At 49.8% G+C, this 17,874-nt stretch overlaps 1 protein-coding gene across 6 annotated transcripts in view; it reads left to right on the top strand.

Annotated features, from left to right (window-relative positions):
• Positions 1-10,818, top strand: part of HIVEP1 (HIVEP zinc finger 1) — a 146,234-nt gene extending 135,416 nt beyond the window's left edge. For all 6 annotated transcript variants that reach the window (XM_062184601.1, XM_062184600.1, XM_062184605.1 and 3 more), the window contains 2 exons: positions 7,187-7,674; positions 9,274-10,818. In XM_062184601.1, coding sequence (XP_062040585.1) covers positions 7,187-7,674; positions 9,274-10,299 — 1,514 coding nt within the window. In that variant the 3' untranslated portion in view covers positions 10,300-10,818. The remainder of the gene's footprint in view (positions 1-7,186; positions 7,675-9,273) is intronic.
• Positions 10,819-17,874: the final 7,056 nt, after the last annotated feature.

Here is a 17,874-nt window from a genome sequence, read left to right on the forward strand (position 1 = left end):
AAACAATTACAGGAAACTGTTCTTGGCTGTACCTATGAGCATGTAACTCACAGGCCTTTTTTTAAAAAAATATTTATTTATTTATTTATTTATTTGAAAGTCAGAGTTACACAGAGAGAGGAGAAGCAGAGAGAGAGAGAGAGGTCTTTCATCCGATGGCTCACTGGAACTGCGCCCATTTGAAGCCAGGAGCCAGGAGCTTCTTCTGGGTCTCCCATGAGGGTGCAGGGGCCCAAGGACTTGGGCCATCTTCTTACTGCTTTCCCAGGCCATAGCAGAGAGCTGGATGGGAAGAGGAGCAGCTGGAACTAGAACCAGCTCCCATATGGGATGCCAGCGCTTTAGGCCAGGGCGTTAACCCACTGTGCCACAGCGCCAGCCCCTCACGGGCCTTTCTAAGCTGGCTTGCTGACTTTAGTTCATGGCTGAATTCTTTCCTATCATGTGGTTCGAGCTTTAAAACCTGACTGAATGGGAAATGGTGTGCACAGACCAGTGGGTGTGAGTTGGAACCTCAGTTCTGACACTTGGGCACTGGGGACCCAACACTTCGTAAATAACTAACTGCGTTTTTCATTTTTTTAAATTAGCCTCTGAGAAAAAGGCAAGTCTTAGACTTTATTTTAATTATGATCCCACGGCACTGGTTTATATGTAGCACTAAGGTAGGTTCTGTTGTAGTGTAGACTGGAGCCAGAGTAGAACCATTGATTTAGTCACCTTGTGTGCAGCTGAATGAGAAGTACAAAAAACAGCTACCAGATAACAGCACTCTGAGGTGGTACAGATTTAAATCATCTGTGGAGGTTAGGGGAGATTTGGGAGAACTATTCCAGGCTTCCAGAAGAACCAATAGAAGTGTGGGGATTGATGTCAAGAATGGAGAGTTTTCTGTTAAAGAACAGGAAAGAAAAAGTGCTTATTGGAAAAGTCTTAATTCGACTATGAGAGTACTGGGAGGTGGATAGTGCACAGGTTTGAGACACCGTATATTGGTATCACTAGAGTGAATTCAAGACCCTGGAAAATAGGTTTCTTTTTTCTCTTTCATCTTACAGAAAAACTACAAAGCTGTGATAGAGTATATTCTGTACCCAGCTTCCCTGTACACAGTAGTGAAATACTTGTGAGCGCTCAGCTGGTTTCCCCAGTGTCCCCGCGTGTCCTGTCCTGACCCAGGGCCCCCTACTGGTTCATCCATCCTGTCCCTGCACTGTTCTCAGTCTGTCCAGTCTTTCATAACCTTCAGAAGGAAAATGGATAACTTCAGTCTGAAGAATGGTTTTCAGTGTGCTTTTATGGTGCACTTTGTGTTGTGATTAGATCGAGACTATGCTGCGCTTTTTTTTTTTTTTTTTTTTAACATTTACTTATTTATTTGAAAGTCAGAGTTAGGGAGAGACACAAAAAGAGATCTTCCATCTCCTGGTTTACTCTCCAGAGGAACACAATGGCCAGGAAAGGGCCAGGTTGAAGCCAGGAGCTTCATCCAGGTCTCCCATGTGGGTGGAAGGGGACCAAGTACTTGGGCCATCTCCTGCTGGTTGTCCCAGGCCCGTTAGCAGGGGGCTGGATCTGAAGTGGAGCAGCCGGGACACAAATCAGTGCCCATTTGGGATGCCAGCATCACAGGTGGTGGCTTCACCTGCTACACCACAGCGCCGGCCCTGAGGTTGACGTTATTGGGAAGGACACTGCAGTGGGATGTGTTTTCCTAGGGCCTCATGTCTGGGTACAGGATGTTTGGTCATGTTGGCCTTTGTCACCAGGCTAAGCTGTCAGGATTCTGTGCTGTAAACATTGGTAGAGAGCTCCTTTGAGGTTAGGCCAATGCCTGGTTTAGACATTGATGGCCCTTGTCTGTGAGAGCACTGTGTTGTTCCAATTTATTAGTTAGAATATCTCCATTCGTTCATTTGTGTGAGTATGGACTAAAAGATAGGTGTTTTATCCTTTGGGTAATACAGTCCAGTACAATTGACTGTGTAGCTCAGCTGGCCATTGGCCACTGGGGATTCCCTAAGGGCTATGCCTGTGCCCTTCTTGCATGCTCCCACTTTTTTTTTTTTTTTTTTAAGTAATTCCTTACTTTCTAGCTCTCCAAGGAGTTCTAGCCCTGAAGCCAGGTGCTTCCCTGAGGCCTTCTGGGTCCTTTTCCTTGGAGTGGCGTTTCGAAGCCCAGATCTGCCTGCTAGGTGGTGCGCTCCTTGCGGCCGGCCTGCGGCTGCCTCTCGCCCCTCTCCATGGGTGGAGCTAGGGAGTGCGAGCGTGCATACCAGCACACGCATGCACACTCATGCCCTGTGAATAAATGAAAAAACCAATTCGCGCAGCACCACCACGTCTGTTCTAGCTCTTCCCGTTTCTCGCTGTTTTAACTTTTTCCATGTCGTCTGAGAACCCTGGTCCTCATCTCCCTGTTCGCATACTTGTTCAGCAGTAGATGAGCGATGCGTGTGCTGGCTGCTCTACAACCTTGCCAGGACATGGTCTTACCATGGCGGCTCCTTAGCGTTGTTGCTTGTGTGTGGTTTTTTTTTCTGAATTTCATTGCTAGTAGGTGTATAATGATACTGCAGTGTGATGTTAAGTTGCTTCTTCCTAAGGATTGATGATATTGAACCCCTGTTCATGCGCTATTTGCCTTTCCGAAGTCTTCCTTTGTGTTGGAAATCTTGCCTTTTTTTTTTTTTTTAACAAATATAGAGAGAGAGACAGAGAGAAAGGTCTTCCTTCCATTGGTTCACCCCCCCAAATGGCCGTTACGGCCGGAGCTGTGCTGATCCGAAGCCAGAAGCCGGGTGCTTCGTCCTGGTCTCCCATGCTGGTGCAAGGGCCCAAGTACTTGGGCCATCCTCCACTGCACTCCTGGGCCACAGCAGAGGGCTGGACTGGAAGAGGAGCAACTGGAACTAGAACCCAGTGCCCATATGGGAAGCCGGTGCTGCAGGCGGAGGATTAACCAAGTGAGCCACGGTGCCGGCCCCCAATCTTGCCCATTTTTAAAATCAGGTGTTTTTTCCCTGCAGCATTTTGGTGGTTCTTCCTGTGTTTTGGAGAGAGCCCCTCTGTCAGAAATGTGCTTTGCAGAAGTCTCCTCCCGGTGCATGGCTTGGGTTTTTCTTTTTTTGTTCCCATTGCTGTTGTTTTTTACAATGTCTTTTGCAAAGCAGAAACTTTAAAAAATATTAATAAAACTGGCCAGCACTGTGGCTCAATAGGCTAATCCTCCGCCTGTGGCGCCGGCACCCTGGGTTCTAGTCCCTGTTCGGGTGCCGGATTCTGTCCCGGTTGCCCCTCTTCCAGGCCAGCTCTCTGCTATGGCCCGGGAGTGCAGTGGAGGATGGCCCAAGTCCATGGGCCCTGCACCCGCATGGGAGACCAGGAGAAGCACCTGGCTCCTGCCTTCAGATCGGCGCAGTGTGCCAGCCATAAAGGCCATTTTGGGGGTGAACCAATGGAAGGAAGACCTTTCTCTCTGTCTCTCTCTCTCTCACTGTCTAACTCTGCCTGTCAAAAAAAAAGTTAATAAAACTGATTTATCAATTTTTTTCTTATTGATTGTGTTTTTGGTTATTTTGGTGCTCAGAATTTTGAAATCTGTGTAGTTTTTTTCTTCATACTCACTTTCCAAGATTTTTTTTTTTAAGATTTGTTTATTTATTTGAAAGAGTTACAGAGAGATAGAGGCAGAGAGAGAGGTCTTCCATCCGCTGGTCCACTCCCCAATTGGCCGCAATGGACAGAGCTGTGCCTATCTGAAGCCAGGAGCCAGGAGCTTCTTCCAGGTCTCCCACGTGGGTGCAGGGGCCCAAGGACTTAGGTCATCTTCTGCCTTCCCAGGCCATAGCAGAGAGCTGGATCAGAAGAGGAGCAGCCAGGACTAGAACTGGCGCCCATATGGCATACCAACGCTTCAGTCCAGGGTTTTAACCCACTGCGCCACAGCGCCGGCCCCACACCAAATAATTTTAACAAGTATAACCATTTCTTGACAGTGTTGTTTGTTTTGTTGTTGAATTATATCAGCTCCTTCTGGTATTGTACATACCAGTCCTTTATCAGTTTCAGTCTCTTAACTGATGTGTGAGGCTATTGCTTTTAATGTTATTCTGCATGTAGCGAGGTTAAAATTTGCCATGTTGCCCACTGTTTTTAATTTCATGTTTTTTCTTTTGAGTTTTCTTTTATGCCTTCTCTCATAATTAATTCAGCATTTATATCATTCTATTTTATCTCCTCAGATTTATCGGATACATTTTTAATGATTTTGGTTGTCCACTTTGAAAAAACGTGTCATGGACTGATTTGTAAATAGCATTCTCACAACTCCTCTGCTCCATACTTTGCCTCAGCATGGCACCTTTTGTATGTACATATGCTATAAAAACGAAATCTATTCTTACTACTTTTGCTCCATACAGTCGATTATCTTTCAGGGCAATTACAACTAAGAAAGAGCGTTTCAGCCTCATGTATTCCATTCCACCTGACTCGTGTTCCTTCTGCCTGAAGACCTTCCTTTGACGTTTGTGGGCAGGCGGGTCTGCTTGCAGCAAACCCCCTCGGTTTTGTTTTGTCTTCTAAGAAAGTCTCAGTTTCTCCTTTGTCTTGAGTTCCTTTCCGTAGGCATGGAAATCTGGCTTGGCAGTTTTCTTGCTGGCACTGTTACTATGTTTTTCATTTGTGGTATTTTGTTTTTAAAGATTTATTTATTTATTTGAAAGTCAGAGTTACACAGAGAGAGGAGAGGCAGAGAGAAAGAGAGAGGTCTTCCATCGGATGGTTCGCTCCCCAATTGGCTGCAACGGCCAGAGCTGTGCAAATCCGAAGCCAGGAGCCAGGAGCTTCTTCTGGGTCTCCCATGTTGGTGCAGGGGCCCAAGGACTTGGACCATCTTCCACTGCTTTCCCAGGCCATAGCAGAGAGCTGGATGGGAAGTGGAACAGCCAGGTCCTGAACCGGCGCCCATATGGGATGCCAACACTGCAGGCCAGGGTGTTAACCCACTGCTCCACAGCGCTGGCCCCATTTGTGGTATTTTTGTGTCATTGGTTTTTAGGGCTCCTAGACAGTGCAGAAATCCCCATCTGATAGTCCCTGCTGCCCACTTTCCCCAGGGCGCGTTGAATGTACCCATTAGCATTACTCTAAATGCTCTGTCTGGTCTAACATCTCTAGTTCTCTTGATAACTTTGTCTCTAAAGAGTGGATTTCTCCTGCCTTTGTGGATGCCTTGTAGTTTGGGGTTGAAGGCGGGACATCTCACGAGAAACACTGGGGGCACAGGTGAACCATTCTTAACCTGGAGGGAGCCTGTGGTGGCCCTGGCCATCCTCCCTGCATGGGGGCTGCCTGTGCCCACAGATACCTGGCGTTCTGAGCGGGAGCTGCATCCCTGGGTCACAAGAGCAGCATCTGTTCAGGTCTGGTTTTAGGTCTTCCTTGTGCCCTGCACCTCCCACTCTTGTCCCCTGTCCCTGTCCCAGCCACATCTTGCCACGACCTTGTTCAGGGCTGCTTAGCTGGGCGCGAGGGGGTGAGGAGGAGGACGTGTGCGTCCCTGGTCTCGTGGAGGCTCAGTCTCGTATGTTTCAGAGCTGGGGCCTCATCTGTCCTTCTGCTCCCCCGCCAGCTATTGTGTGTGCACAGTTGTGACCGTGTCCCTCTGCAGAGCGCCGCGCTGCATTTTTCTGCTGTTCTCTTCCCCGCCACGGTGGGCTTTCAACAGTGTCCTCACGCCAGCAGTGGCTTCTGTTTGCACAGTGGCAAGATGGGCAATGGACCCTGTGGGGTTCTTTTGCCTTCCCGCGAGGCCACTGCTCCTGGCCCCAGAACTGGACCTCAGTGGACGACACTCAGTGTCCTGTGCTGTGAGCGGCTGAGTGAGGTTCGTGTCGAGAGCCAACGAGAGCCGTAGCCCCCGGAGGTGTCACAGTCCTACCGATTCCTTGTTTCCTTCTGTTGACCGTTTGAGCAGAACTCACGTGACCCGTGTCATATCCCAGGTATTTCTCGTCTTTCACTTGAACACAACCACTGCCGCGCCACGGCATTCGATCTGGTAACCAAAGCAGCCGCTAGGTGACTGATGGGCAGGACGGAGGGATGACCCGCGTTCCAGGCGGGATGGGGCGGAAGGGGGCGGAATGCCGTCGGACTGCTCAGAACAGCCAGTGCCCGATTTAAAACTTACGAATGGCTTCTTTCTAGAATTTTCTGCATGATATTTGTGGACTGTCATTGCTCGTAGGTAACTGAAACCAGAAAAAGCAAAACTGCAGAGCAGGGGGCATTACTGTGCGTGTGAATGCAGACTGGGTGACGCCACGCCGTGCTCACTGCATCTCAGTTACAAGGAGGTGGGGAGACGTTTGCATCCCTCCCCCTGTTAACTCTCCAGTGTCTATTAGCTTTCCAAGGGGCTGGGCCTCTAACTTACAAGATTTTGATTAGGTGCAGTTTTTAATCCAAGTCCTACTTAAAATTAGGAGAATCCTGGAACTATTTCCTGTTCCAGCTTGAATATTCCTTGTTAAATCCAATGAGGTTAGGAGGCTGATGTTAAGGATGTTTAGATATACCCCCAACCTCCTTCTTGTGAGAGATTGAATCAGAGCAGAGAAAAAATTGACAGGAACATTTAGGGCATCTCTTGGTTTAAAAAAGAAAAAAGCCTTAAAGAATACCATGCCAAGGCTCAAAGAAACATGCCTGTAGTTCTACTAAAATATTAAAATTATTTGGCTTGCACACACCAAATGCCGTCAACGTTTTATCTCTGTTTTTAATTAATCAATGAAAGGACGATACAAAGAAATCGCGACTAGGAGTCCAGGAAAAGCATAGGCTGAGCATTCGCTCGTGTTTTAGAGATATTTCGGGTACACTGCTTGGGAGCTTCCCCTCCATCTCTGTGTCTGGCCCTCTCTCTGCCTGCGTGGCTCCTCAGGCTCGCGCCGCGCCCCGCGTGCTCACCCCACCTGCCGTGGACATGCCACCCTCCCCAGTCCCCGTTGGACCGCCCGGCTCCTCTCCCTCTCCCTCTCCTCTGCTAGGTGGGGGCTTCTGTGGGCAGGGCCCTTGTCTAGCCTCCCTCACCGTGTCGCCAAGCTCATAGGAATGAAAGTTTGCCCTGTCCACGCGCGGAACATTCTATAATGGACTCTCTTGGTTGTCTCACTAGATGAAAAGCAGAGGTTCAGTTACGAGCGGTCCGGCTACGACCTGGAAGAATCGGATGGCCCCGATGAGGAGGAGAACGAGAACGAAGAGGACGACGAAGACAGCCAGGCCGAGTCGGTCCTGTCGGCCGCACCCTCGGTTCCAGCCAGCCCCCAGCACCTTCCCTGCCGGGGCGGCCTGCCGGAGCCGGCGAGCACTGACGAGGACAGCAGGACGCCCGACTGCTGCTCGGGGCTGCACGCCGACCCCATGGACGTGCTGCCCCGGGCGCTGCTCACCAAGATGACGGTGCTGAGTGCCGTGCGATCCGGCTGCGGCCGGAAGACGGACTCGCCAGTGAAGGCCAGGCTGCCTGCTGCCAAGGACGAGGGCCGGGGGCCGCCTGGTGCAGACCCCGCCCCCAGAGCTGCGCCGCGGTCCCCATGTCGGCAGATGTCCGTGGACTACCCTGAATCAGAAGAAATGCTCAGGAGTCCTGCGGCGGGAAAGGTAAACGGCCGGTTCTGCGCTCATGTGCTGCTTTCCATCCGCTAGGCGTGCAGAACCTAAGGGTCAGGGAGCCCGTGTACCCGAGTGGCTGTCCTTGGCCAAGCGGTTTGCATGAGTCTACATGTCTGCGATATTGTAGGGCAGAAGCCTTTTAGTGTCTGTCAGAGCCTTGTGGAGTATTTTAAGCAGAGTTTGCATGTGGTGCTCTAAGTCCGTGGGAGAGCTGACTGGTTCCGGGAAACATCCACGTTGATCCCTGGTGCTCTAAAATACCTTAAAGTAAAAGACGGGTGTGCCCACTGAACACGGGGCCATGGGGCTCCTCCGTGCCACGGATTCCTGAGCTGTGTGTGCCCACTGAACACGGGGCTCCTCCGTGCCACGGATTCCTGAGCTGTGTGTGCCCACTGAACACGGGGCCACGGGGCTCCTCCGTGCCACGGATTCCTGAGCTGGGTGTATGCACAGTTGGGGTGAGGGTGAGGGTTTGCACTGAATTATCCAGACGTTGTCACTCTGCTTCCCCGTTGACCAGACGTCCAGCGCAGACAGCTGCCTTGGCTTGAGCCATCATGTTGCTTGCCGCAGCCTGGGGAAGCAGACGCAGGCCTCCCGCGAGGCACGCCAAAGGCACCCGAGGAGCTGCTGCCTCACCCCTGGCTGGCTCCCGGCGGCTCCTGGGCTCTGGGGAGAACACTGCTCCTCTCCTTTCAGCTCTCCCTGCTCTGGTGGGCACTGAACATTGCTCTAGGCAACAGAATGTGGTTTGCGAGAAAGCACTCGAGGATAAAATAGAAAGACACGTAAAGGCTTGGGTGTGCAGACTAGCCTGACTTCTTAGACTATAATCATTTTAGCGTTTAAGTGATGTTGATGGAGACGCTATTACGTAAATGGGCGTAGCTCTGTGATAGAGGTATTACCAAGGACAGGCTAGTGTGGATAGCCATCGTGGGTGGAAAGGAAGACGGACAAGATGGATCGGTCCCTGCCAGCCGCATCTTCTGTATTGCCACACGTGCTCTGTTTCTCCATCCTAAAATCTCTCGCACGCCTGCCAGTCCCTGGAAAGTGGTTGTCAGTGGACATTTCATATGAACAGACCAACAGCAAAAGGCCTTTTTGCTGATGTGACAGCCCTATTTCATGGGTAATTAATACTCTGGGCAATTTTTCCCCACTGAGTTGATCCAGCCAACAAATATCTTGGTGCCTGAATGGCGCCTAGTCCCTAAGAGGGGACAGGGCTGGTGGTTCCAGGAATAACCGGCATGTAAGACTATAGTCCTGATCACATCTCACTGTAGTATGTTGAAATCCAGGCAGTTGGCATGAAAAATGAACAGTGCTATACAAACTGCAAGCCACGTTGCTGTCGTTTGCACTAGAAAAAAAAAAAAAAAGGTTTAATTAGAGATACAGTGTTTTTTTAGAGGGACACTTACTTTTACAAATCATAATACAGGTTTTTGACAAGCTTGTAATTTTTATAAACCACAAATATGCACGTGGAGCGAGAAGATGGAGCGAGCAGGGGCGTTTTAGCTCCATGGCTAGGAAAGCTCTGTTGTAACAGAACGGCTCTCTCTTGTCTTTCAGAACATATCCCCTGCGGGACTGCCCGCCGCCAGCCCGCACAGCCCCTCGCCTGCAGCGGGGGTGCCGGCCCTGGCCTCGCCTCGTCTGGACACACAAGAGCAGAAGCAGCAGGCCACGCAGCGCCCGACTCCTGGCTCGCCCTCGCCCTCGCCCTCGCCCCAGACGCACCTGTTCAGCCACCTGCCGCTGCATTCGCAGCAGCAGTCCCGAACACCGTACAACATGGTCCCCGTCGGGGGCATCCACGTGGTCCCCGCCGGCCTCACCTACTCCACCTTTGTACCCATTCAGGCGGGGCCCATGCAGCTGGCCATCCCCGCCGTGAGTGTCCTCCACAGGACCATGGGCACCCCCGGGGATGTGGCGGCAGAAGCGCCCGGCGCTGCACAGCCCCCCAGCAGCGTCGTGCCCTGCATTCCCATCGGCCAGATCCGGGTGCCAGGCCTGCAGAGGCTGAGGCCGCCGGGCAGCCTGGAGACGGTCAGCATCGTGGGCCTGGCCGGTGGCAGCGTGGGGCCGCAGGTACAGCCGCCGGGCCTGGCGCTCAATGCCGTGGGGCTGCAGGTTCTGGCCGCAAACCCTGCCTCGCAGAGCGGCACTGCCCCACAGGCCCACATCCCCGGACTGCAGATCTTGAACATCGCCTTGCCTGCGCTGATCCCCTCGGTCAGTCAGGTACCCGTGGACGCCCACGGGGCCCCCGAGCTGCCAGTCCCCCAGAGCAAAGTGCGCGACACACAACCCAAGCAGACTGATGTAGCCCCCACCAACCAGGGCAGCAGGACCGAGTCTCCTCAGGGGTCGCCGGGAGCCCCGCCGGAGCCACCTGTGCCCGAGGGTGCAGGTACAGGTGCAGCGGGCGCGGAGCACCAGACGCCCCGGCCGGAGCTGCCGTCGGCTCAGGGCCAGCCAGCAGCCCCGGACAGCCAGGTGCCCCGGCCCGCACCGCCTTCCCGCAGACCGCCCGCCGCACCGCTGAGCGATGCCAGCAGTGACGATGAGGACCGGCTGGTGATCGCGACCTAGAGGTTCTTTTTCTATCATTTGTCTTTTTCTAATAACACTTGCAGGTGTCTTTGAAAGCCCTTCTTTCCTTAAAGCACATTTTTTTGACATGAACTCATGACTAATCTTTGTGCAATCATGAACTTTTGACCAATAATTGTTTTGTGTCAGCTCCAGCCATTTTTGTACATGTTGTATAGACAATTGTGCCTTTTAGGAGTTTTATGTTTAGCGACTGTACAGTTTGTTGAATATCTATATACATAAAAAATATATTCTATATGTCGATGAGAACAGGCAGTTACTTGTGTTTAGTAAGAAGAACCTGTCCAATAAATCAGCTGATTAAATTATATGTTGCACTGTTAAATGCGGATTTCTCTAGCCGTGGGGCAGTTTCTGCGTGTGAATTAGTATGTAAACTCCATATTTATTGTGTTCCTATTAGTCTCTGAGAATGGTCTGCCCTACAGTGTAAGAGAGCGACTACACTGCAGACAGATTTTCTGTGTTCCAAAACGTTTCAGTAAAATACTGTTCGCTGACTTCTCCAGTGTTTCGGCTGTGCCTTCTTTACATCACGCGCTGACCAGAGCTCTGTCCGGCACGCAGCCCGGGTGCCGGCCACCCTCCGCTCCCAGAGATGTTCCTTGCTCCCTGTGACGCTGAGACCCGTACCCCCGAAAGAGCCGCAACCCCATTTGTGCGAAGTAATTGTGTAGATTCTAACCTCTTAGAATAATGACTATTTAAGAGCATTTTCTCGTAAGTACATACAACGCGCAGCCCAAAATGGGAAAGGTTCTAAAGTACGAATACGGAGATTTCTGCTAAAATCGATCAGAAAATAGCGATCCTAAGACATTGGTTTCACTGAGACCCACAAAGCCCATTTCTCAGGCTCCAAGCCCCAATCTCTACATCAGCTCTGTGCACCTGGGCGAGAGCTCTGTCCAGCACTAACCCAGGATTGGGGCAAGACTCAAATTCGGACTTGTAAATTACTTAAGTGATTCTTCAGCAATGACGACTTCCTGTCCTGGGCCCTATAACCCCCCTCACTCACTCAGGAATGAGGGGTTGGGAGAACCCATGGTTGCCGCCGGGTGGTTACATTGTCCAAGGGTTACAAACACCGGATCTATGAGTGCCACTTGGAGCTTTGGGATCTGAATACATAGTGCATTAGCAAGGCTGTGTGTTCACTGAGTTAAAGACTGGCTTCATGCTGATGGCAGGGATATGAAGCTGGTGGGACATTGAGGGATGATGGAGTGTGGAGACCCCTCCTAAGCAGCCCCCTGCTTCACACCTGTGATTCTGGGGAAGGCACCCGGCCTGTCCACCTGGCCATCCTCACCCAGTCAGGAGTCTCCAGGATGCACCAGCCTCAGGTGCAAGCTTCAGTTTAGGTTTCTACCTTAGCGCAGATTAAGTAACAGAGTCTTCAGAAATCCTAAGACCACCTTTCTTATTCTGAGACAGACTTGAAAGGAATTTTGGAAACTTCTGTAGTAATTACATTGCCCTATCAATATGGTTGTTGAAGAGGAGGTTCCTTATCTGTCTGAAGTTTCAAAATAATTATGAACGTTTAACTGTGTGCCCCATTGTCTGTTATCCTTTTGTTGTCTACCGTTTTAAGGCAGTATAATGCATATCCTTATGCCTGTGGCTATACATTAAGTATATATCACTTCTCTGAAACCAGAAGTAATGCTCAGAATTTTAGCTGAGAGGAGGGTTTTTTTTTTTAGTTTGTATAGAATTTTCTTAATTTGAAGAATTACTGCCTTTAATCCTTATTGTCATATACTTGTATGCTCCCTTGAAAAATGTCATAATGTTATAATATGCCTTAATCTTATTTTGTACTTTGGACTATCCAAGATTCATTACAGTATGCACATGCCTTTAGGATTAGTAACCTTCTTGCTTTAATGTGGTTTTGCAAATATTTTTTGCTGGTACATGCAGTACTCAACTTGAGTGGTTTGATTCATGATTGTCTAGACAAATGATCGTGCAAAAACGATACACATTCAGGCGAAACCGTACTTGGAATGTTGCATGGGGGTCTTCCACGCGCGGACGCCATGCTGGCAGATTGGCTCCTGCATGGCCGTGCAGTGGCAGTGAGCACAGTTCCCAGGCTGCTGCACGGTGGTCGGTCACCCCGGGAAACCCCTGACACTCTGTAATGCACCAGGTGCAGTCAGTACATGTGCCACCTCAGGACACTTTGGGCACTGTGAGTTTTTCTGGACGTGGCTGCATTGTACATAGAGGCACAGTACGTTTGACATATGCAGCTACAAAGAAAGGATAGCAAAGTCTGAGCCATTATGTTGAGAGAATCATATGAACCAACAAGGGAAGTTGGCTTTAACCCATGTGACGTCACCTCCCCAGGACTGCTGTTCACTTGATATTCCCAAGTGCAAATGACTTGCCCGTGATGTAATTCAGAGAACTGGTCTGAATTACAGAAATTACCAAAAAAGCATTTGTCTTTTAGTCTGTTGTCCTGAGAAGACCCTAATCAGTCAAGAACAAGGGTCCAACTGCATCACAAACCTCTTTGGCAAAATAGATTGCAAGCATAATACATAAAACTCCAGTATCTTCTTACCTGTATCCATCAAAATGGCAGCATCAGGACTGTCAGAAGAAATAGCTGATGAGCCAAAACCACTCTTCTAGTTTCCAAAAACAAATGTGTCTGTTACTTGGAAATGTATTCTAAGGTAACATATTTGGAGGATAGCCTAGGAATGTATTTTCATCTCCCAGTCTCATAAGCCACACAGGAACTGTTGCTTTGGGAATGATAATTGCCCAGTGGTATTTAATGTGGAAGTTTTCTTTTTTATTTTTTTTTTCATAATATAGCCCTGATATTCTTTTCACAGAAACCGTGTGAATGACACTTTTCTCGTGAGTTAATCCCTGACCTGCATTTCAAACGATGAAACTCACTAAGGATGATGGGAGATTCACTCATTTTGTCGGAAGACTGTCAGAGTATTTCCTTCCTGACGCATGCGCAGGTCAAATGATAGCATCAGTGCGCTTGTTGACTTTTTCTGCTTTTAACCTCTTATTTTGAGATGTTTAAGCAACACCAAAAAGGTCATTTCCATTTGAATAACTTGATTTTCAAACCACCTATAAACTCTAAGAACTGGAATCTTAAAAATGACTTCTGGCATTGGAGAATTGTCAAAGAATGTTATCAGGTACGTATTTATAATCTTTTGGTGACAACATCCTGCTTTCATTTTAAAAAGTGAAGAGAGTGAATATGAACCAAGGATAATGAGATATTTGAGGGACAAGTATTTGGCCTGGAGGCGAAGAATCCACCTGGGACCCCGGCATCCCAGCTGGCAGTGCCTGGATTTGGGTCCTGGACGTAGTGCCAGTTCCAGCCTCCTGCTAATTCATGCCTCAGGAGCCAGCAGTGGTGGCACAAGTTGCTGGGTCACTGCCCCTCATGTGAGACCTGGATTCGATTCCCGGGTTCAGTCCAGGCTGCCCCGGCAGCTGTTCTGAGCATCTGGGGAGTGAACCACCTGATGGAAGCACTGCCTGTCTATCCTGCCCTCCTTCTCCCTGCTCTGTCTGCTCCTCAAGTTACATAATCTGATCACTTAAATATATTGGGTTCCCCATTCTTACGTGGTTCACCTAGAACCTTGCCTGTACAGGTTTCTGTATGAGATCCCGCAGGTGTAAAAATTGGAGACCTAACCTGCCCTTGGGTGTTCCCTGTCTTCTGAGTCAGAGGGAGACTCTCTGGCCACCCAAATTCCCTTAATAAAAGTTCCGATGCCACTACTATGCAAGATATATAAGAAATTAGAAGATACGGATTCTACCTCAAAGAAGCACGCCTGCTTGGGACAGTATGAGCACACCGCACCTCAAAGTCCTGGTGTCTTCAGCAAGGAAAGAATGTGGCAGGTTTAGCTGCTGCCTGCGATGTCGCCATCCCGTGTGAGTGCTGGTCCCAGACCTGGCTGCTCCACTTCTGATCCAGCTCTCAGCTAGTGGGCTGGGGAAGTAGCAATGATGGTTCAAGTGCTTGGGCCCCTGCCACCCACACAGGGCACCTGGTTGGAGTTCCAGGCTCCTGGCTTCCACTTGATTTTGCCCTGGCTATTGCGGTCATTTAGGGAATGAATCAGCTAATGGAAGATCGAGCTCTCTGTCTCTCTTCTCCTCTTTCTATATAACTCTGCCTTTCCAGCCAATAAACAAATATTAAAACAAGAAAAGAGGGCCAGCGCCGTGGCTTAACAGGCTAATCCTCCGCCTTGTGGCGCCGGCACACGGGGTTCTAGTCCCGGTTGGGGCGCCGGATTCTATCCCGGTTGTTCCTCTTCCAGTCCAGCTCTCTGCTGTGGCCCGGGAGTGCAGTGGAGGATGGCCCAAGTGCTTGGGCCCTGCACCCCATGGGAGACCAGGAGAAGCACCTGGCTCCTGGCTTCGGATCAGCGCGATGCACCGGCCGCAGCGGCCATTGGAGGGTGAACCAATGGCAAAAGGAAGACCTTTCTCTCTGTCTCTCTCTCTCACTATCCACTCAGCCTGTCAAAAAATAAAAAATAAATAAATAAATAAATAAAACAAGAATGTATGTGGGAGATTGCTGTGTCTTTAAAAAAAAAAAAAAGTACAGAGTTTGGGACTTCAGGAGTGTGTGTTGTGGCCTGGCAGGTTAAGCCTTTGTGATACCAGCATTCCATATGGGTGCCAGTTTGAGACCTGGCTGCCTCACCTCCTATCCACATTCCTGCTAATGTGCCTGGGAAAACAGCAGAGGATGTCCAACTGCTTGGGTCCCTGCATCCGTTTGAGAGACCCAGATGAAGATCCAGGCTCCTAGCTTCAGCCTGGCCCAGCCCCGGCCATTGCAGCCATTTGTAGAGTAAACTAGGGGATAGATGTCTCCCTCTCTGTCTCTCTTCGTGTCTCTGTAACTCTGCCTTACAAATAAATAAGAAATAAATCTTAAGGGGCCAGTACTGTGGCATAGCGGGTAAAGCCGCTGCCTGCAGTGCCAGTATCCCATATGGATCCTGGTTCAAGTCCACTTCCAATCCAGCTCTCTGCTATGGCCTGGGAAGCAGTAGAAAATGGCCCAAGTGCTTGGACCCCTGCACCCGTGTGGGAGACCCAGAAGAAGCTCCTGGCTCCTGGCTTAGGATCTGTGCAGCTCCAGCCTTTGTGGCCATCTGGGGAATGAACCAATGGAGGGAAGATATCTGTCTCTCTCTCTCTCTCTCTCTCTCTCTTTCTTTCTTTCTCTCTATAACTCTGCATTTCAAATAAATAAATAAATCTTTAAAAAAAAAAGAATTTGGGACTTCAGATATGGTGTCAGACGGTAGAACAAAACCACAGAGCCATGTCAACTGAGACAAATGGAAGAGAGAAGATTCAATCAGACCATGAATGAAGATCTACTTAGTATCAACAATGTAGAAAACATCATAACCATGTAAATTTAAAGCACGTTAAATGGTGTCTGTCTTCCAGGAGCTCAAGTTCTAATTCAAGAGTAAGTAAGCAAGATGCAAAGTATCTTGAGTGGCATAAAAGTGATCCAATCAAATGAGTGGAGAGTGAGGGCGGCGGGTTCAAGGAGAATGTTTGAAGTTTGGTTTCCAAGCAGAGGCATGGATGGGAAGAACATTACAGGCAGAAGGAATGTGGAGGACCAATGTTTATCCCTACTATGCGCCTTTACAGTCCCATTGTAAAGACCATAAAGGTCCCATTGTAAAGACCATAAAGGTGTATCTCACATTAGGAAACCTTGTCACATAGATACTGGAGCTGGTATATGAAACCAGGCTTTTGTGGTGCAATGCATTACATATAAGGAACGGTTCAGAAAACGTGAAAGTGTTGAGACCAAGGAGATAAGGAACACACATACAAAAATGGAGATTTTGCAAGGCACTTGACAAAACTGTGGTGACATCATGGACAGCAGGGCTGGCTTGGGGGCTGATGAGCACGGATGTGGCCCTGACCTGTGCAAAGGCCACTCAGCAAGTGAGAGTCGTGTAGGGAAAGGAGCACCAGCCTGAGGTCTGAAGACTGTTGTTACTCTTTCTCTACTGTGCTAGCAGTTGATAGGGGCGTGGCAACAGCAGGACAGGGAAAGGAAAGGTGAAGAAATGCAGAGGAGGGCGGAAGGCACACACAAGCTCTCCCTTGCTGAGGTGGCCCCGGCATCCTTGCTCTACCATTAGTGGACTCACTTCCCAGGAGACATTTGTTGATGAACCAAATGGAAGAGGATCCGTGTCCAGGAAGAATCCACCTGCTGGAGCAATGGGCTGAATAAAGACAGGATCTAACAGGAAAACAGAAGCTCCGGCACTTGGGTTGAAGATTCAGCCATGCCAATTCACTTAACACTTTGGTTCCTGCACAGTTCTGTAGGAGCAGACAGTAGGAATAGACCCTGAGAGCCAGGGGCACGAGTGATCCAAGAGTTCTGGGAGAATCCTCCAAAGCTGGGATTTCTGGACTCTAAGCTTGAGCAAGACACACACAAACGAGTACAGTGTGGAGCCATCAGGGCCTGGAGTCTGAGCCCAGAGTGTTGTCTGGGAGAGTGGTGCACGCAGGACAACCGAGTGATCCCTCACAACATCCAAGAAAGTGGACAAGATCAGGAAGACATTGCTTCTCCCTAGCACAGTCCAGGGACTGTGGAGAAAGAGAGAAGGGACTTTTGTGAAAGAAATCCCATGCCCCCATTACCTCCACCTCACAGCAAGGAGCCAGTGGGAATCCACAAATTCAAGTGTAAGTTCCAAGTCACATTTGCCCAGAAACAGGGAGGAGCGATTTGTCTTCAAGGAACAAGGAAAGATTGCAAATGTTGCTATTATTCACCCCCAATCTGCTACTCTTCACCCCAAATTCTGCAACTATTCACCCCAGTTATTCAACCCTAACAGAGGGTCAGCCAGGAGAGGACAGGCCTGACCATTCCTCCCTCCACTCGGGGCGGGAGCGAGTTCTGAGCGAACACCCCTCCCAAGCACACGTGCCTTCTGGGGCTGGAACCTGCTCAGAGCGGGCAGGGAGGGGCAGCTGGGCAGAGGCCAGGCCTCACATCCACCACCTACCCAAGGAGGAGGACCAACGGATGTCTCTCCTAAAGTCCTGATTGCTCATGTTTCACTTCCAGCCTTTTAGGCATCCTTAAAGTATGAAGTCTCTGTGTGGTTTAACAAATGCTTTCTGATGACTCCGCTGTTGTTCTGAGAGAAGTCAGGGTTATCTCATTCCATCACCTCCTGGGGCAGTAGGTGTTAAGAATTCATTTCAGTCTTATTTCAAGGCGGAGGGGCAGGGAGGCAAGCGAGATCGCCCATCCACTGGCTCCCACCCCCGATGTCCACAAGAGTAAGGGCCAAGCCACAGGACCTGGGAACTCAGTCTGGGTTTTCCATATGAGAGTCAGGGCCCCAGGTACACGAGTCAACCTCTGCCGCCATGAACGGCTCTCCTGCGGTGTGAGATCAAGGGCAGCAATGGAAGAAGTGAGGGTATAGGCTGAGTTTCTGG

Source organism: Lepus europaeus, chromosome 3 (genome assembly GCF_033115175.1).
Source record: "Lepus europaeus isolate LE1 chromosome 3, mLepTim1.pri, whole genome shotgun sequence".
Taxonomy (NCBI): domain Eukaryota; kingdom Metazoa; phylum Chordata; class Mammalia; order Lagomorpha; family Leporidae; genus Lepus; species Lepus europaeus.